At 42.8% G+C, this 21,159-nt stretch overlaps 1 protein-coding gene across 1 annotated transcript in view; it reads left to right on the top strand.

The window, feature by feature from the left end:
- The window catches only part of FERMT1 (FERM domain containing kindlin 1), an 83,909-nt gene extending 63,750 nt beyond the window's left edge, over positions 1–20,159 (top strand). Inside the window, exons 12-15 of the mRNA XM_068232504.1 lie at positions 519–740; positions 11,841–11,965; positions 17,504–17,645; positions 17,856–20,159. Of these exons, the coding sequence (XP_068088605.1) occupies positions 519–740; positions 11,841–11,965; positions 17,504–17,645; positions 17,856–18,029 (663 nt within the window). The 3' untranslated portion in view covers positions 18,030–20,159. The remainder of the gene's footprint in view (positions 1–518; positions 741–11,840; positions 11,966–17,503; positions 17,646–17,855) is intronic.
- The last annotated feature ends 1,000 nt before the right edge of the window (positions 20,160–21,159 follow it).

Below are 21,159 nucleotides of genomic sequence, written 5' to 3'. Positions count from 1 at the left end.
GGAGATGCATCACAGAACCACAACACTGAAGAACTTGGCAGCCTTCCAGACACAGGCTGACAAGTCTGACAAGAGAGAGATAAGTTGATTTATTACAGAGATGGTGATAGTAGAACGTGCTGCAGTAAGCCAGAACACATTAGAATAGCTTTTGGAACTTGTAGGATGATAAAAAACAGGATGTAATTTTTGTTATGGAGTCTCTTTAAGCCAGATTCCCCCTCGCAATTTTCATGTGCAGCCCCCTCTTCCATGTGTAGCACAGCACTTTTGTACAGCAACATCCCTTGTATGTTTTTTGTGTGGCAGTTTCTTCTTCCATGTGCTTCTTACTATTCCTCTCTTACATATAGAGCAAACCCCTCTTCTATGTCCTGTTGTTCCCTTGAGAAGCAACTCCACTAGGTCACAGCCTATCTGGCCCTGCTTAGATGTAGTGGCTTTGCTTATATCTCCAGTGCTACTTGAGTTGGTTAATAATTGTTATATGATGCATAATCGATTTGCTATTCCTCTAGGAAAGCCAATATGCCAAGTGGATGGCAGCTTGTATACTTGCCTCAAAAGGAAAGACAATGGCAGACAGCTCGTATCGATCTGAAGTACAGAACATCCTATCGTTCCTGAAGATGAAGGACATAAACACCACAGCACAAGTACCTTCTGACATTGAAAATGTGGACATCAAGCCTGAGTGTTATGTGTCACCCAAATATATAAAGAAGTACAAAGCAAAGCAGGTACGTGATGACTCATAAGGTGGGCAACTGAATCTTCAGTGATCTATGGGCACCAGCAAGCCCACTTGATGATTTCTACCAATATTCTACTATTATAGAGTGGTATTTTTTGTTTATTAAAATCTACTGATATTTTACTACAGCAAAACCTAACCGTAAGCCTTCATCGACGATTCCTAACTTTAACCATCCCCCAAAAACCTAATCTTAACTGCCCCTCCCCAGGGCTAGCCTTAACCTCCGCACCATGCATAACCTTAGCCATTCCCCCACCACCACGACTAACCTTAACCTCCCCCCCCCCCTCCCACAGCTAATCTTAACCTTCCCCAGCCCACGGCTAATCTTAACCGAAACACCCCGCCCCCACCTCAACAACTATAATTTTTATAAATTGCAGCTTCATTATGAAATTTGGGTGCAAGTGGTGCCCATTAAATAGTGGGTGGCAAGCCTGCCAGCAGTGCACAGTAGGGTAATAACCAGCTATGGCTACAAATAGCGGGTGCCTCAGATTTCAAAGTGAAGCCGCTATTTATAATGCTGCCTATGGCAGCACCCACGTTTCTGCCACTAGCAGGTGCCCACATTTCCTGCTTCCGCTGCCAGAGCATGGCAGTTTTACCATAATTTGCTAAATATGTCCCAGTGTATCAACTGAAAGGGTGACTATGCAAGTCGGTACATTTTCATAAGTAGATAAGGGGTGGAACGGCCAAACTAAAGGGAAAGAGATATCTTCCCCAAAGGTGGCATCCACCTTTACACTGCAATAATTGTAAGCAGCACTGTATTCTTGATTATGGCCTGCAGGTGTCATCTTTTAGCTATATATGTAGAAAACTAATGTAGATCTACTACCAAGTAGCATGCTCAACAACAAACTGTAAACTAATGGCAGGCATTTAAAGTGGACCTGAACTCTTGCACAGGACAGAAGGAAAACAGAGAGAAATGCACCCTGTATGTATTTAGAGAGTTTCGCCTGTCTAATTCCCTCTCATCTGTGTCTAATCACAAGTTGTAATTTGATCTCTCCCCTGTCACCTGACTGCCAGGGCAGATAAGCTTATTTGAAAGCACAGGATGTTGACAATATCTCTGTTTCCATGAAAGCAGGAAGTAGAAACACTGCAAATGTATTAAAGGATTTGTATCAGCTGTAACAACAAAATGTTTTTCTTTAAAGGTTATTATGCTGTTGCGTATCATTTAAAGCAGAGAGGTCTGCTTTTAATGTCACTTATATCAGATAATTCAGTTTAGGGGATTATGGGTAAAATGTGTGCAACTCGCATTGTACTAGAAACATGCATGTTGTGTACATAACAGGGTTGCGCTATTTGCGCAAATTGTGCTATGTAAATTGCATAAGAAACCTTTTATAATGAATATGCTCCAATGTGTGGTGAGAACATATAGATTAATGAATGTAACTGATAAATGTTTTTATCTTCATTAAAGAGAATCTGTACTGTCCGATTTGTACCATAAAAAAACATGCGTCCAGTGAAAAATGGCGCCGGTTAAATAATGATGCCCCCTTCTGCCTGATATTTGTTGAAAACTATATTTATCGTTTTAATGGCGCAGACCTTGTGAACGTAATTTATCGTTTTAAAACCTGCTTTTTTTGTCCTGCCTTAAAGGGAACCTGAAGCGAGTAAAATTATTTAAAATAAACACATGACGTAGCTGCAAATGAACATTACATACTTACCTCACCGTCACTTCCTCTCAGAGGCTCACCGTTTTCTTCTTACAGTGATCCCTTCCAGTTCTGACAATATTTTGTCAGAACTGAAATATACCAGTTGCTTTCAGTTATATATCAGCAGCTGTCAGTTACAACTGAATATGCAAGGTAATGCACATGTTTCCCTATGGCTCAAGAGGGTGATGTTACAGTTTAACAGTGTGCTGACCTGGAAGCTGTTATGGGGTAATTGCCATTTTCAAAATGGAGGACGGACTTCCGGTTCCGGCGCCTCATGTGAGCAGACGTGGAAGCGAGAGCTCCAGTCCTCGCACTGCCTCCATGCCTTTCTGAACTCCGCCAACGGCCGCACACACCCCCGAAACCCCAGACAAGGTGAGGAGCTTCATACCCACCTCCCAGACGAAAATCTGACCCTCCGCGCCAGACGTGCGCTACACTCCGGCAAGCCAACTCACGCCAGCCCCCGGCCTCCGCACAAGACTAGGCCCAACAGTCGCACCCTCCAATACGGCTAGACTTTACAATACGGAGACCGCATCCTCTCCTGCCGAGTTTCCTTCTGGGCCCTGCGCGCCGTACCTGCAGCACTGCCAATCTTCTGGCTCCCGCAGACTCAGAAATCACTTCATCCACCACCAACTGTGCAGGAGCGCGGAAACCGTGGACTACCCTACTCAACCTCATTGGGAGCCCGCAGAGCAGCACACCGTCAGATAAGGTGAGCAGAAATATACTTACCTTCCGGCAGTAGCACGTACCTTATGGGCTTCTGAAACTACGCCACGTCCCGCCCTTGACACGCGGCTAGGCCCAAAAACCGCGCCCTGCACTAACATTGGGGCCAACAGCACGGAATCCATATTTTCCTTCATTGAATAGCCCTCGGGGCCCACGCACATTCATCTGAAGAGGTTAGATCTTTTATTTACTGACAAGTATAGCACTTGAACTGTAGTTATGGACAAATTTCTTGCTAAATCTCAACGCCCTAAAAGATCACCCCTTCGCTCCAAGATACGCTCTAATCTTAAAGCTAAACCTACTCCTGTGTCAGAAATGGAGTCCGCTAGTGAAAATGACACTCCAATGACACGTCAAGGGAAAATCAACTATAAAAAGTTGGCGGCTGAGGTTGCATCATATCTGCAGCATGATCTTTCTGCCATAATTACAAAGGCAATAGCAGAACAAATGGCCCCTATTGTGATGCAGCTTAAAGAACACAGTAAACAAATTCAGGCAATTGAAATGCGTACAAGTGATCTCGAAGACACTGTGGTGAAAGTACAGAAGCAGGCTGATCTTTCTGACAAGAAACATCTTATTATGGCAGATCGTTTAGAGGATCTGGAAAATAGATCTCGTCGAAATAATCTAAAGTTTGTAGGCATTCCGGAATCGTTTAAACCTGACACTTTATTGGAGCTGTGTGCGGACATTATCCCTGACGGTCTAGGTATTACTGGCCCTTTGAAAGTCGAACGTGCACATCGTCTGGGCCCCCTAAAACCAGAATTCAAAAGACCAAGAGTGGTAATTGCTCGGTACCTAGACTATAATGACAGAAACAAGATATTGCAGGCTTTCAGGTCACAGAAATCTTTGAATATTGAAGGGAATAAAGTACTGATCTTTGCTGACTTCTCAGCCGAAGTTTCCAAGGCCCGCAAGGAATTTTCCCCAACGTGTCAGATGTTAATATCTAAGAAATACCGCTTTGCTTTGGTCTATCCAGCAGTTCTTAAAGGGACTCCGAGCAGTGCAGAAACTATGGAAAGATGCACATCATTTTAAAGCTCTCTTTCTCCTCTTTCCAATGATATATAAACCGCCACCCTACGCCTTTTAGTTTTCGCTATTTTCGCGATTGAATTTGCCACGGCCGCGATTTCGATCGCGAAAATAGAGAAAACTAAAAGGCGTAGGGCAACGATGTAGGTGTCGTCAGAAAGAGGAGAAAGAGAGCTTTAAAATAATATCCATCAAGCCATAGTTATATTGTATTACACAGGGCGACTTTTTGTCAAAGTCAGCAGCTGCATTCAGCAGAATGGAGCTTCTGACACTGGGGAAAGTGTCGTCCTGTGTAATACAATATAACTATAACTTGATGGATATCATTTTAAAGCTCTCTTTCTCCTCTTTCTGACGACACCTAAATCGTTGCCCTACACCTTTTAGTTTTCTCTATTTTCGCGATCGAAATCGCGGTCGGGGCAATTTCAATCGCGAAAATAGCGAAAACTAAAAGACGTAGGGTGGTGGTTTATATATCATTGGAAAGAGGAGAAAGAGAGCTTTAAAATGATATGCATCGTTCCATAGTTTCTGCACTGCTCGGAGTCCCTTTAAGATCTATCACCCTGACTCATCTATTAAAACATTTTCTGAAGCGTCTGAGGCATACACTTATGCCCAGAATCTACAAGAAAAACAATCACCTGCAAACTCACCCAACGTGAGAAGGAGCATTATGTCAAGTTTTGATAACTCTGTGGAGGGCTCTCTACCTAAATCTCCCCGTCTCCATGATGCTCCAAAGCAAGGCGATGACTCTGGAGATGATACGCTACCATGTGTAACACCCTGAGATGGAAATATAAGGTTATCTGACTGGCTATTAGTGGGCACTTTAAATGTTTATCTCTCTGTGACTATGTCACTTTAAAGGTGTTTTCGGATATATGGTTGGAGGGCAATGGGAGATGGAAGGGGGACGGGAGGGTGATGCGGTATATGACTCAATCTGATTGTTAGGTTTTACTACCAAGTTGGCTAGAAGGAGTCGACATGCCATATCTCTATAATAATAATTATTCTGTTTGTGCAAGGGTATGCCGCTCTCTGTTGATATACAATTATTTTAATGCGTGGAGGCTAATGTTATTTTAAAAAACAACTGGCATTTTATATCTAATGCCAGTTCTTTCACGGACTGAAGAGCAGTCGCACAGGCACTGAGATGACGGAAACCACCGGTACAACTAAGACAGAAGGCGGTGGTGCCGGTTGCTCTCCTCTGGCGATTTATGCCTGGGGGGAGCGCTCTATACCACTCATCATGGTGTTTTTTGTCGTCTTTCTGCTTCTGCTATACAGGAGGAAAAAAGGAAGTCATCTGAGGAATAGTAACTTGTTGAGCCTGTATATAGTTTTCTTGTTCTATGTGTTTCATGATTTGTCACTTGTCGCGACCAATCCATCTGAGTCCACACGAATGAATTTCTTTGGGAAAAGATTGTACTTTGCTGGGATACAATCCTCCCATATCATACCGATAACATTCTTTCACAAACTCTATTTCTTATGGAAACCTCCTTGAGATAAATGTTGTTTCTTGGAATGTAAAGGGCCTTCGGACTGGTGAGAAAAGGATAAAGGTATTAAGGCATCTACATAGACTAAAACCAGATATTGCATTACTCCAGGAAACCCATCTGGGAATAGACGAATACAAATTTATGCATAAACTATGGGTGGGCAACGTAATTGGAGCACCGGCTAAAGGGAGAAAATCGGGGACCCTAATACTGATTAATAAATCTTTACAATGCAAAATTCTTCAACAAAAAATAGATGAAGTAGAAGGGAGATGGATACAACTTGACCTAGAAATTAGGGGTACACAGCTATCCATCTTTAATCTATATGGTCCTAACTCAGGTAGTGGGCCTTTTCTATCAGAGATTTCATCTCTTTTATCCACTGTTAGCCCATCCACACTATGTATGCTTGGAGGAGACTGGAATGCTGTCCCTGACCCATTAGAAGATAGGAGACATCCAGTACAAGGACCATCTGCCAAAAACATTAATCACAACGATAAGAAAATTGCCACATTCATTGACTCTCACAATTTGATAGATGCCTGGCGTTTCCTAAATCCCTCTCAGTACGATTTCTCCTTCTACTCACCAGTCCATGACTCTTTCTCACGAATCGATATGTTTCTGGTAACTCCAATCACAATGCGATCAATTTCTAAAGCTAAAATCGCTGAAATCACTATATCAGATCATTCCCATACCTCCCAACATTTCAATGTCCCAAAACGGGACAATTAGGCCACACCCCTGGCCACGCCCCCAACCCACTAGTCACGCCCACCCCAGGGGGAAAAAAAGTTTTGTTTTTTTTAAAATAATTTTGTTATTAAATTACTCCCAAATGGGAGGGTGCCGGGGTGGTGGTGGTGAGGAGGAGGAGGGGGGTGGCCAGGCAGAGAGAGGGGGGGAAAAAAGCCGATCGAGGCACCAGCCCGCCCGGTATGCGGCATGTATGGCCGCCGCCGCCATCATTATCCTTCTCCCTCCCTCCTAATATGTCCCCCGGTGTCCCCTTCCCCCCCGCACAGTAATATGGGCAGCGGAGCGGGCAGTGAGTCTTACCACTGCCTCTCCGCTGCGTACCGGGATCTCCTCTGATCTTCTCGCTTCCTGTGACGTCACAGGAAGCGAGAAGATCAGAGGAGATCCCGGTACGCAGCGGAGAGGCAGTGGTATGACTCACTGCCCGCTCCGCTGCCCATATTACTGTGCGGGGGGAAGCCGGGGACACTGGGGGACACATTAGGAAGGAGGGAGGGAGAAATAAATAGCGGCGGTAATCCATCCCGCATGCAGATCCCCGGGGCTGGTGCCTCGATCAATTTTTTTCCTTCTCTCTGCCCAGCGGCCGGGACAGAAGGGGGGCAGCGCGGGATGGCGGGAGGGGCCCCCCAAATCGGTACAGTCCCGATCAAATCGGGACTGTTGGGGACTATGCATTCCCCAATATCATTACAAATAAATTTAGCCGGTAAAAGCCAATCGCTGTTTAGGCAATGGAGATTTCCCACTTGTTTGATCAGCGACGAGGATTTTCTAAATCAACTTCAAATGTGGTGGCTTGATTATGCACGTAATAATGCTAAACACGAAAAGGACCCTATATTATTTTGGGAGGCTGGTAAATCGGTGATGCGTGGGGAGATCATGGCATATGTCAGCAGGAGGAAAAAAAAAACGTTTGACGAATATACTCAAGCTGCTAAAACAGCCAGAACTACTTACCATGAGTATATCAACTCTATGTCTGAACTCACTAAACAGAAATGGTTAGACGCCAAACAGGCCTTAGATTTATTATACAATAGATATGCTATGTTCTGGAGGTCTCAGAGTGACTGGACCTTCTTCAAATTTGGCAATAAAGCAGGAAAACTTCTTGCAAATATAGCACGAGGTAAACGCAAAATGCAACATATTACTCACATTAAGGATAAAAAAGGCCAGGTCCTTACTGATCCTGCTGACATTGCTAGGGTGTTCCACGAATACTACCAAAAAATTATACGAAAGCCCTCCAGACACCAAACCTGGTGCAGCTGATTTTCTTGATAAACTGCACTTGCCACACCTGTCAGAAGAAGACATAGACATGCTCAATGCCCCAGTGTCTGAAGTAGAGATAGTAACAACATTGAAGGAAAGCCCTTATGGCAAGGCACCGGGACCTGATGGGTTCTCTTTTGAGTTTTTTAGAAGTCTCAAGAAAGATATAGCTCCATACTTGACTAAGCTATATAATCATATTTTAAAAAAGGAACAACTTCCGGCCACGGCTCAAGAAGCATTTATTAAGATTCTACCGAAAAAAACCAAGGATCTACTTGACCCTGGCTCATACCGCCCCATATCCTTGCTTAACTGCGATATCAAGCTACTCTCTAAGATACTGGCACAACGTCTTGCTCTTCTTCTTCCAGGCCTGGTAAAAGATTCTCAGGTGGGATTTGTGCAGGAAAGATCAGCAGTTTTAAATATAAGACGGGTTATGGCCATCTTGGAGAATGCACGTCTTGGGGGGCCTTCTCGGCGTCTGGGAGCTGTTTTGTCCCTGGACGCGGAGAAGGCCTTCGACAGCATCAGATGGGACTGGCTAGATCGAGTCATGACAAAGATGGGATTTGATGGTCTATTTTTGAACTATATTCACTCAATATACAGTTTTCCGACAGCTAAAGTAATAGTGGAAGGAGTTGCATCATCAGCTATACATCTCAATAAAGGTACACGACAGGGTTGCCCTCTCTCCCCTCTCCTATTCAACTTAGCTATAGAACCACTGGCGGAACTATTCAGAACAGGAGATATTTTCCAAGGTCTAACACTAGGGGCAAAAACTATCCATTGCTCGCTATTCGCTGATGATATACTACTATATATAGAAAATCCCAAAAGAGACCTACACATGATTTTTCAATCATTAGACTGTTTTGGAGTATTTTCTGGCCTTCATATAAACAAGTCAAAGTCAGAAATCCTGTTTCTAAACTCGCATACTCCCACATCAGTCACTAGATACCTGAAAGAAAATGTGGGAATAAAGATAGCTAAAGACTACATATACTATCTGGGAATTAAAATACCTAGAGACGCAACCAAACTCTACTATTTAAATTTTACCCCTATTATCACAAAAGTAACCATGGAATTAGAACAGTGGAAAAATCTAGCTCTATCCCTGTTGGGCAGGTGTCATCTTGTTAAGATGATTAGTTTTGGTAGGCTCCTCTACCCGCTTCAAACTTTGCCACTTCTGTTAAAGCACAAAGATGTCCAAACCCTAACCCGCGCCTTTAAAATATTTTTATGGAGAGGAAAAAGATCAAGGATACCATTGAGGCTTCTACAGAATCCGAGAGAGAAGATTGGAGTAAACTTCCCAAACATTAGGGCATATAATTTGGTATCTATTCTCAGACATGTAAGAGACTGGCTGGGTCAAACAAGTTTCTTTACAAACACTACTTTCGAGCAGGAACTGTGCTCCCCTTGGTCTCTAGCTGGAATCCTACATTCTAAAATATCTACACTCCCAGATAAAATAAAAAAGAACATGTTATTACGCGACACATGCTTAGCATACAGAGAATTCCGAAAATGTCTGTCCCTTCCAGGGAACATCTCCCCAATGATGCCCTTATGGTCTTCCCCAGACTTCCCAGGTGGACAGGGTACAATATTCTCTGGAATGTGGCAAAAAAAAGTGATAAAAGTTCTTGCTGATGTGTTGGACCCAAATGCATGCCTATTACCTTTCCCTCTACTACAAAAACAATATAAACTTTCAGCTAATTCAATCTTGGTTTATCACCAAATAAAGCATTATCTAAAGTTCTCTATAGGCCCAAAAACCTCCCTCCCCTCTCATGACAAATTTCATAAAATTTTAGACCCAATACAAGAAAAAAAATCTATCTCTGATCTATACACTGAGCTGAGGGCTTACAAGCTTAAAACGACCCCTTCGAGCCATCTTTCTGCCTGGGCAAAAGCCTTACATTCTACTATAGAGACAGTTGGTCCATTAATGGAAAAAGGATGGATGGAGGTCTGTTCGACCATTACTGCAGAAACATGGAGGGAGATGCAGATGAAAATCATACATAGAGGCTACTATGCTTTCAATTTTAAGCAGCCTACAGGTAGATTAAATTACCTAACAGCCTGCCCAAAATGTACATATCCATACCCAGACTTGTTTCACCTATTGTGGTCTTGTCCAACCATTCAGAAATTTTGGCTCAAGGCGCGTGATATGTGTCTTAATTTAACGGCAGTAAAGAGAAGTAATACTCCTTGGGATGCCCTCTTCCACGTCATAGACCCCACTGCAAATGATAACGAGGTACCATTAAAACCTTTAGAGCATATGGTCTTTTTAGCAGCCAAAAAATGTATTCTATCCCAATGGGTCTACTCCTCTCCTCCAACATTCAGAAATTTAATTGAAATTATGAGTAAACTAATGTACATCAATAAGTTTGATGCGGAACGATGTAAATCTAAAAACACAGCTAAATTTTTTAAGTTATGGACTCCATTTATTAGAAAATATGTTCCTAAAACCGATCTGATGTCCTTTATGGAACCATTCAAATATACAAAATGGTATCTCACTAGACATATTGCGGGTACACTAGGATCTCTGAATGTGGGACTATAAGATCTTTTTCACTCCCCCTCTCCCATATATTAAGATGAAGAGCAATATCAAAACCCTTGAGACACCCTCCAGATGTTACCTCTGAAGAATGCTTTACCTCTATTCTCTTAAAACTCGATAATTATTTTGTGTGGATTGGACGGATGGATTGGAATAGATAATTCACAAATGATTCGTTTTTTTATAAAAAACAAGATGCGACAAGTAATTTTGTGTTTTATGTTGTTGTTTATTAGGATTAGTATATTATAAAGTCGTTGCTAAACGTACAAGTTTAGGCATATTCCCTCCGGGGAGGGAAATGTCAGTTATTTAAATGGCTCATATATATATGAATGTGGACCCCCTGCAGATCAAAACCATAACAAAATGGCAACGACTATTTTTGCTACTGTTTAGCTCAAGTAAAAAAAAAAAAAAAAAAAAGGAGAGAGAAAACCAAATTATACATGGGGTAACTCGTTTACTAAAGTCTGAGACGTAAAATATCCTATGTATTATAATGTTCCTTATGCTACGTGACAAATTTTATTATATGTATAATGTCTTATATTCATAATGTAACTTTGTATTATAAAGCTCTCTTTCAATAAAAATTATTTAAAAAAAAAAAAAAATGGAGGACGGAGAAATCCATTGATTACAGTGGACAAATGGGATGCAGGAGAGGAGAATGAGATTGATAAGGGGACTACACTGGAGGCAAGTATGACCTGTGTATGGTTATTTTGACTTTTTATTTTCAGTTCAGGTTCTCTTTAACGATATTTATCGTTTTAAGCCCTGCTTTGCTGCCATTTAGAAAATGAATGTCTACCCGCCGACATTAATGTTTAATAGCACAGCCCCCTGATAGAAACACCAAATTTAGGAATGTTAAGAAGAACAGTGGGAACAAGAAACATTTTGTTTGAGAAAATCGATTTTAAAATTCTCCTTCTGACCGTGGGAAAATTGAACGCCCACCGACTTTAGCGGTTAATAGCAAAGCCCCCTTAAATGCCAGAAACACCAAATTTGCATGGAATGTTAAAAAGAACAGTGGGAACAAGCGGAAAAAAAGCTGATTCATGAGCTGATTCATTCAAATCAATACAAAAAGAACCGGCTCATTCGATTCAATACAACAATAACCGACTCATTGATGAGCCGGTTAGTATAGCTTAGAATGTGTCCTGTGTGGATGCGTAGCTGCCATCTCCCGGATCTCCTCCCCACCTGCCTGCACCTGTCACCCCTCACCTAGCAGCACCCATGGGTGCTGCTAGGTGCCAGGCTAGGTGAGGTGACGGCGGGAGCTGGCAGAATAAATAAGGATAGAATAAATAAGGCTGAAAACTTTGTTACAGAGTCTCTTTAATGCTTAACCAAGAGTGCTTCTGTCCCCACAGTTGGTGTCTCGCATCCTGGAGGCCCAGCAGAACATCTCACAGATGCCTCTCATAGAAGCCAAAATGAGGTTTATCCAGGCATGGCAATCCCTTCCTGAGTTCGGTTTGGCCTACTACATTGTCAGGTAAACATTTTTTATTGTTGAACTTTTCTCGGAATTAAAACAAACAATTCAAGCATCTTGCTATATTTAGGTTAGGTTCACAGAGGGCAATTTAGCAGGAAGGTTGCACCGCACGTTATCCACACATTGCGTTGCATACCATATAGTCAATGAAAAGTATGCTTCACTTTCACTGTTAACGCATTTTGAGATAACACACTGCATGCAGTGTGTTGTGATTCCACTTGCCATTATACTGCACCGGCCGCACTGTGAATGTTGAATAGGCAATGTATTGCAGTGCAGAAAGCCAGGTTACTCTGCACCGCAATGCTGTGAACATAGCCTTTCCAATCCTGTCAGACTATGTCCAACATTGGCTTCTTCCCCAAAGCACCAATATCGAACATAGGGCTTAATTCATTAGCTGTGCTGTTTAGCAGGGTGGCTTAATGTGCAGATGTGGGCGCTATGCAAGCCTTACATAGCAGCGCTCGCCTTCCGTTGCGTGCCTTCCCTTAGTTGCGCAAACTGCTTCTGTAGCAACGTGCGTAACTTTAACTGCGGGTGGTACTGTACTGGTTACCACGACACTTCACTCGCGGCCGCTGCTGTGTTAATTTACATAGTTACAACAATGTAAATTAACATAGTAGCAGCTGTTAGTGAATTATCGCGGTAGAAGTACTTCACAGGACCACCCGCAGTTAAAGTTACACACGTTGCTACAGAAACAGTTCACGTAACTTAGGGAAGGCAAGCTCCTACATAGCTATGTTAAGTGTGCTAGGTGGTCCTAGCTCCGGCTTCCACCACTTATGCCGGGCACCACCTCACCACCAATGCTGTTTATAGAGCCTCCAGATGCCTGCATTCTTGTTTTTTTCCCACTCACCCATGTCCCCCAGCACCCTGTAAAAAATAGTTGCTGGGGGGGGATGTGGGTGATAGGGAGAAAGGATTAAAAATGTGTATTACAAAGACTTGCTTGTGATTATTCTGGTGTTTTCTAGGATCTGTCCTTTGAACCTCTCCTTAGGGCAGAGCCGGGACAAGGTCCTCCAGCACCCAAGACATCAAAGTGTGCCCCTCCATCCCTCCAACCCCAGCCATCACACACTCATTGCTATTAGGGCCTATTTCCACTACACGCAGATTGGATGCAGAATGGATGCAGAAAAACCGACTCCAATGAATGCCTGTTGAACAGTACTTTGTTGTTGGAAATCTTAACCAGTTCACCACTAAGGGGTTTTCCCCTTATGGACTAGAGCAATTTTCCCATTTCAGCGCTCCTCCCTTTCATTTGCCAATAACTTATTGTCACAGACCGCAAGGCTGGTCTGCGGATGGGGTCAATCAATTAGCGTCAGAAATCCTCTCACACGGTCATTTTGCTCATCACGAAGGGTAACCCAACTTCGCAATTTGATGAACTGACTCGCGGAGGGAGCGTTCAGATGCCAAAGGACTCACCTCACACATACAATTCAAAGATCTGCCACCAAGCGAGTTACACAGCCCGCTACTGTAATTATACTAGGACTTTGAGAACGCTCTATTAACCCTTAGCAGTATGCAGGAACCTGGGTCAGATCGTTATATCTGGGCTGGGTTCTCGCATACGGGTTATAAAGGCACACTTCTGTTAAACACAGAGTAGCGATTTCAGGAGAATAGGTACTATTGTGTATGTTCAGCAACAAGTCATAACCGCTAAACGATTTTTAAAACGTTTAATAACAAAAATGCATTACATACAGTTATATACACCAATTAACATATATCACAAAGCTTAACAATAAAGGGGTAAAATTAGAAAGTTCTTACTTAGTATGCTGAGCAGTCCATTTGAAGAATGAATAAATAGAGTCCAGTTTAAAAGTAGGCATTAACGTTAAGAGTCCTTGAACACAGCATGCATCGGTTCTCCTTGAACGCATGCATGGACTTTCCTGGTCGATGGAATTTGGAGAACTGGGCGGGTTTGGTCTCGCCCCACTTTTATAGGACCTGAGTTTTGGGCTGTCACTACCTGGAAAGTAGGTGTGTTTAAGGCAGGGTTACCTCCTAATCAGCAGGTTGCCGCACCCAGACTCAGAGCAAAAAATGTAACATTTATGAATTCTCTGTGTGACTCCGCCCCAGATTGGCGCATCGCAAATCCGAGGCTATATTCATAAGCGGCCTGCGACCCTGTATCAAGCGAGGCTACACATGCCTATTCTATCGCATTCGCTCTACGCAGGCCGGCAGTGATGCTCGGATACCCCTTTTCAAAATCCGGATCCGATTCGGATCCGGATACCCCGATATCCGATCCGGGTCGGATATCCGAGTTCAAAATTTTCCGATCCGAATGCAAATCGGATATCCGACCACAGTATCCGGGCTATCCGGGCAAATTCAGATATCCGGATAGAAAAACCGGAAGTGGCCTTTAAATTGCTTTAAAAACGTTTTTAGGGTATATGAGGCATGTAGCATCATTATTTTGTAAAGGGGAACACTAATTGATGATGTGGGGACTTAAAATCCCCCCCCCCAAAAAAAAAAAAATAGCTGTAAATTAACATCAGGCCTAGGTTCCAGACAGCAGTCGTGCAGCCCACATTGTGTCCAAAGTCCAACCGTACAACTGGGACATGACAGTTTTCACCCCAGACACCTCCAAAAAATTATGCAGCAATTGTGTTTTGGGTTAAATATAGGTGGTATCAGTGGCCTGTGCACAGGCAGCAGGAGCAGGGCAATGCAGCAGCAGCAGGTGTAACGTGTGCCAGGAGCATGCCGTATGTGGCACGTGCCAAGTGCCAGTCAGACAGCAGAGGAGAAGACACTAGTGCACACTAACTGTCACACTGGCACTGCTCACAGCACAGCAGTTCTGTAGAAAGCTAACACAGTAGTACTACTACTCTAACAACTACTAGCACTGACTGCAGTACTACAGTACTAACTAAACAATAGAAGAATCTAGCTAAACAATTGAACAGGTGTGACTAGATTACAGAGAGCAGATACAGGACAGGTATAGCAGTAAAGCTGGGCCTTGCTAACTACAAAATAGTACAATAATCTATCTAACACAGAAGTAATACAGTAGAGTAGGACAGGTGAGAGCACAGGTAACTAGAGACTAGAGCACAGAGCAGGGCAGGCTGCCTTGCCTAGGCACAGGGCCTAGCTGCTGCAGCAGCACCAGTGACAGTCTCCCTCCCTAGTCCCTAATCACACAAACTAAACTGCCTAAAATACAATCTATCTACAATACAAAGCAATACAGGTGAATATCAAGTGTTGGAGTGTACACACGCTTGGTTTAGAACACAATAAATGCACTTGCACACAGACAAAAAGCACTGGAGCAATCTCTCAGTACAGTCAGTCAGTAAGTCGCAAGCAGGACGAGTGAGGCAACATGGCGCCCGCTATTTATAGAGGGGGGCTTGGCCAGGCTCCCCCTCTGTGATTGGCTGCAGTCAGGGGGCTGGGAGCCCTCTGATTCGCTTGTGAGGACTCGAGGTGATGTCTGACGTGACGCTATCCGAGCGGATGACGCTATCCGAGCTCGGATAGCTAGGATATCTCCGGATAGCTGATTGCTATCCGAGTGCGCTCGGATAGCACAGCCCGGATAGCTAATGCTATTCGAGCTCGGTATTCGAGCTCGAATAGTGAAAAAAGAGCTAGGATATCCGAGTATTTCGGATATCCGAGCTCGGATGAGCATCACTGCAGGCCGGATAGAGCCGTTTCTCTACTTATTCCTTACAGTTAGAAAATTGTAATTCAGGTGAATGATAGAACTGATTTCTAGGTATCAGAAAATGTGTTTTTTTGTCTTTCTGCGACAAGGCTATTTTGAATTACAAATACATAAAAGTTCTCTTTGTTTGATTGTATGATTTTGGAGGGAATCTCTTATCTTACTGGTTGGAGCTAGTTCCTTTGGGGAATGAGCTGTGCACCAAATGGCTCTGCCTAGGAGGGCGGCCACGTGTGAAATTCCTTTCTGACCTGACACAGGATGTGGGTGAGGGGCTTTTGCTTTCAGTGGAAGAGAGCAAAAGGAAGGTATTTGTTTTATTCTACACAGGACTGACAGTAATGGGCTGGACCATTACGCAAGTCGTTGGTGATTGCGCATGACTTTCCGTAATGTTCACCACACTTATCACTACTTATCACAACAAAATGATCGATATCCTTTTTTTTCACTACCAATTAGGCTTCCTTTTGTGTGGTACATTGTGCTAAGGATTATTTTATTTTAAATGCATTTTAACTAAAATAATAAGAAAAAAAACGGAACAAAAATATTTTTCAGTTTTCGGCCATTATAGTTTTAAACTAAAACTTGCTAAACCCACACAATTTATTCACCCATTTATCCTGTTTATTATAATGTTTAAAAAATGCCCCTACTACAGCGTATGGCGACAATATTTTATTTGGAAATAAAGGTTTATTTTTTCTGTTTCGAGTCCACCACCGTCAATAATTATAAGCCCCTATTTGCAAAAATAACAGTAATGCACCCTCATAATATACATATTAAAAAAGTCCCTAAGGAAACTATTTATGTATTTTTATTCAAATGTCACCTTTTTTTATACAAGTGTTTTATTTTTAGAGGGGATATAAGGGGTTAATTAATGGGGTATTTAATGTATTTTTATTTAACGTCATGTGTGTAGGTGTAGTTTTACAATTTGGCAACTAGATGTCCCCCACTTTATTCCTACTGTGTACTGTGAACAGTACACAGAGGAAGCAATGTGTATATGATTTACTTTCACTTTTGTCAATGACCATCGACATCTCTTTGATACCGGTGATCATTGATCACAGGCACTTAGATCAGTGAATGGGAACTGTGTTTCCATTCACTGATCTGTATACTAACTGGCAGGGACGAGAAAACGTACGGGAGCGAGCACAATGGCGATCACAGTGAGGTACACCCTTGGAACTAAGATGAAGTCTTCAGGGGCGTAGCTATGCTATCGTAATTTCATATCGACGCGTGTTGCTAAATGTTATAAGCATAAATTCCCGCTTGTACCCATTTCACAAAATGGTACAAACGATCGCAAGCCACTCACAAATTTGTAGATAGTCGGAAAAATTGCATAGTGGGTACAGACCTTGAGAGAGATTGGAGTGATTATTCTCTGATTGTGCACACCGATCACAGGGCCTATACAGATGTGAGAATCGCTCCACCCTCTAAAGTAAATCTGTTGTTACAGCAAATTAGGCAGGTTTTAGAGATGTGGAATTGTCAATAATTTTTACTTTCTGCTTTGTGCAGTAATGAACCGATGAGATTAAGAGAGACACAAATTCTGGGTATTTTTTAGCACCCAGCTGAGTACTGTTGCCATGGTTTTTAGCTAGTTTCCTAAAGTTATGGCAGCTGTAAACTGAAGTTAACAGTAATTCACATACAAAAGGCTTTGTGTAGTGATGATACCTGTTATATTGGTTTCTGTACTATAGTGAAGATTTTGGACATAAACTAATTGTAACAATGTGTCTTTATTATCCTAAAAGGTTTAAGGATCTCAAGAAAGATGAAGTCCTTGGAGTTTCCTACAACAGACTTATCAGGATTGATTTTGCAACTGGTGACCCAGTAACCACGTGGAGGTACTCCAACATGAAACAATGGAACGTGAACTGGGAGATCCAGCAGGTGGGTGTCTTCAGCTGTGTTTAGTTTTTGCACAGCTGTAACACAATGAAATCCCAAAAGCTAAGAGGTTTCTCACCACTAAAGGAGACTATTTTAAGCCAAGTCAAAGAACTTAGATAAGGGAAAAATCTTGTTTAGATGGAAGCAGAAGTGTGTCTGTTCATGCCTTGTGTGAGACGTCATAACGTATATTTATTTCTGGCCTTGTAGGTTGCTATTGAATTCGATCCAAACATAGCTGTGGTCTTCATGTGTCAAAGCGCAAGCTGCAAAGTGGTTCACGAATACATCGGCGGATACATCTTCCTCTCCACTCGCTCCAAAGACCAGAACGAAACTTTGGATGAAGAACTTTTCCATAAACTTACTGGTGGTCAGCAGTGAAAATTGTCAACGGAGGAACTCTGATGTAAAGAAACGAAATGCCAAACTTATTCTCTAGGACTGAACTTTTGCAAGTACCGTATATCGGGATTACACTTGAAAGAACGAAGTGCGACTCTGCAAGGAGAAATGACCCATTCCAAAACTCTTATGCTGGCTGAACATACTGAACATCTCTCAGATAATCAGAACATTGTGTGTAACTCTGATGATACTGCCTCAAGTCACTAAAATCTTATAAAACTAACCACTAAGTGCTCTAGCAGGGCCTACATTAGCCGTACGCCATCCTCAGCGTAGGAGATAGAACCAGTTACAAGCTATTTTAATGATAACTCTGAAACGGATCAGACAGTGACGTTTACTCTGTACCTGTTCTTACATGGGAAGACCTCATCAATGTAAATCTGTACACTCATGATAAGGTAACCCCTCTGCTGTTATGGATGCAGGATTACTGAAACTAGGTTCATTTACAGGATTCACCAACTCTCGACATAAACAGTGTCAGAACAGGAACCAACCATCCACAACAGTCTAGATAATCTTATGCATTAAACAAGTATAACAGTGCCATGTACAGGCCAGATGTATGAACACCACACTTTTTTTCTCCCCTTCTCAAATCCTCAGGATACCCTCTGTGGCCCCTACATATTCAGGTGTGACCTCTGTGTGCTCCTGTGTGTTAGCGACATTGCAGATTCAATGGATAGACCAGCACTGTCATAAATGTAATTTAAAGCTCTTTACTTATTTATAGCTCTTAAAAACTGCCATAGAAGACAGTATCAGAAAAGAAGCACAATGCACAGCGAGTCTGCTGCTTCAGGCGTTACCCCTTTATCAACCTGTGCTGTGAATTCTGTTTTTAAGAGCTATCCTATACAATAAAACCCCTGTGTCCTCCTCCTGTGTGTCCGTGTCCGTGCTTTTGTGTACTGTGCATGCGTGGCATGTGGGCGGCAGTTAGAGCAGGAGTAGGATGGGGCCAGGGTGGCGGAGGCAGCAGATGGCGGCGTTGACAGGGACCGGAGGGTAGAGGGGTTGAGAGGGAGGCCTAGAGCCCATTATTGTAACAGGCTTAGATCCACTAGTAACCAAATAAAGAGCTTTTAATTAAATTTATTAGCCAATCCAGCATATCCATCAAATCTACAGTTGTGCCCCAGCTGATACACTGGGGTTTAAGGTCTCGGCACACCACTTATTTTCCTTTTCCCCTATTTTCAGGGGATATAAGCCATTTTTTGGGTGCCGGTCTCTTTTTGTGTATTGTTGGGAGCATCGGAAAGCTTGTCTGGTATTTGTAACCCATTCTCTGCACCAATGCAAAAGGCCAGGATGTTTACATTGGAGGAGGTGTGGGGGTTGGTGAGGAGTATGGTCATGTGGTGGAGTGGGTGGGGCAAAAGCACTAGATCAGGATTGGCCACTTGGATGATGCTATCATTGGAAGAAAACATTTATGGCAAGTATGCAATTTTATGTACATTTTAACACCAGAATATCCAAATATGACTGCACCTCATTACAACATGCTGGTCTGTTCAGGACACAGAGTTTGTGCTGTTTCTGCTACTGTATATTTGTTATTGTGAGTTGCGTTACCCTGATTTACATGTGTGGGAAAACAAAACTTATGGTACAATCTAGGCAATATCCTGACAGACAGGGCTGGGCCAAGGCAGAGGCAAGAGAGGCTCCAGCCTCAGGGTGCAGTGTAGGAGGGGGATGCACAACTCACTCAGCTATCATTCCTCTATTGTATTTGAAGCAGAGAGAAATAAGAAAAGGGGATACATGGCAGTGGCTGCAAGCCAGATAACTAGAGATTAAGTGTTTTGGGGGTTTGGGGGCCCTGGGGCACCTCTTAGTCCAATAGCAATCAGTGTGTGACGGCTGGGGTGGGAGGGATGGAGAGGCGCACTTTGGTGTCTCCGCCTTGGGTGCTGGAGGACCTTGTCCCAGCTCTGCTGATAGAAGTCCTTGATTTGCTACAATGAACTCATCAAGGACATCATATCCCATCTGGAGCTGTAGTGAAATATCTGGAGTAAAATGACTGTATAAAATGAAATGTATATGTATTCACTTTTTAAGTGATGTAATAAAATATTTTACACATTATTTATTCTTTGTGAAATGTTTATATTATGAGTCAACTTGTAGGCAGGAAAACATATCAGAAAACAGTGCTACATTGCAACAGGCAGTACAAAGTGTTATGACATTAATTTTAAATTCCCAGTTCAGACTCATTTTTTAAAAATGCATTTAGGGTAAAATAGAAACAGCAAAGACCCCTTATCCAGAACCCAGGCATCCGGAAGTCTCAGCTAACCAGCATACCTGAGGGGGATAACAGGCGCCATCTTCTACGCACCCTGCAGCTACCAGTGGCTTTCCGATGTCCATGCCTAGCTCATAGCGGGTCACCTGACATGTGGGTCACATGACGTGTTGGGAGGCGTATACAGAGGATGCCAGAAAGCCGGTGGGAGCTACAGGATGTGTATGTAGAAGGCGGTGCCTGGAGGATCGGTAAGTAGTTTCTGCTACACTGGGGGCTATTTTCGGCTGGTTGTTCAAGTAACAGGCACAGCAAGCACACGTATCTGACTGGCATCAGCCAATCCCCACCTGTGCCGGATACTGGGGACTTTGCTGTAATTTGCCATGCACGTGTTTTCAGTGTGCACATAACTTTATCTCTGCATTTTTAATTGTGTTATTACCTTGCTTGGGTTTTGCAAAACTGTCTGCATATGTCATAACAAATACAGCTAGGTAGGACTAAACAACAGTTTTTGAGCTGTCCACACTCCTCCCACTTTCTCATCATCACCTACATAAGAGCCGGTTCTCGTGAGCATCTAAACGCAGCATTTGTGGCAATCTTCATTTAAAAGTAATCAAACGCTATCCATTCAACAAACAGGATTAAAAGGCGCCCAAACCAATAACAAAATGAATTAAAATCTATCAAATAAATAAAGTTTGAGGTGGTTTACCTCAATGAAGACAAATTCCTATATAAATGAATAATCTTTAATAGCACTGGCAACGCATTTCGTTGGTCTCTGCCCACTTCCTCAGGCCAAATCATGTGCCACGCTATGTTCAGAGC

Source organism: Hyperolius riggenbachi, chromosome 4, assembly GCF_040937935.1.
Source record: "Hyperolius riggenbachi isolate aHypRig1 chromosome 4, aHypRig1.pri, whole genome shotgun sequence".
NCBI lineage: Eukaryota > Metazoa > Chordata > Amphibia > Anura > Hyperoliidae > Hyperolius > Hyperolius riggenbachi.
This window is presented reverse-complemented; position numbering and strand designations above follow the sequence as displayed.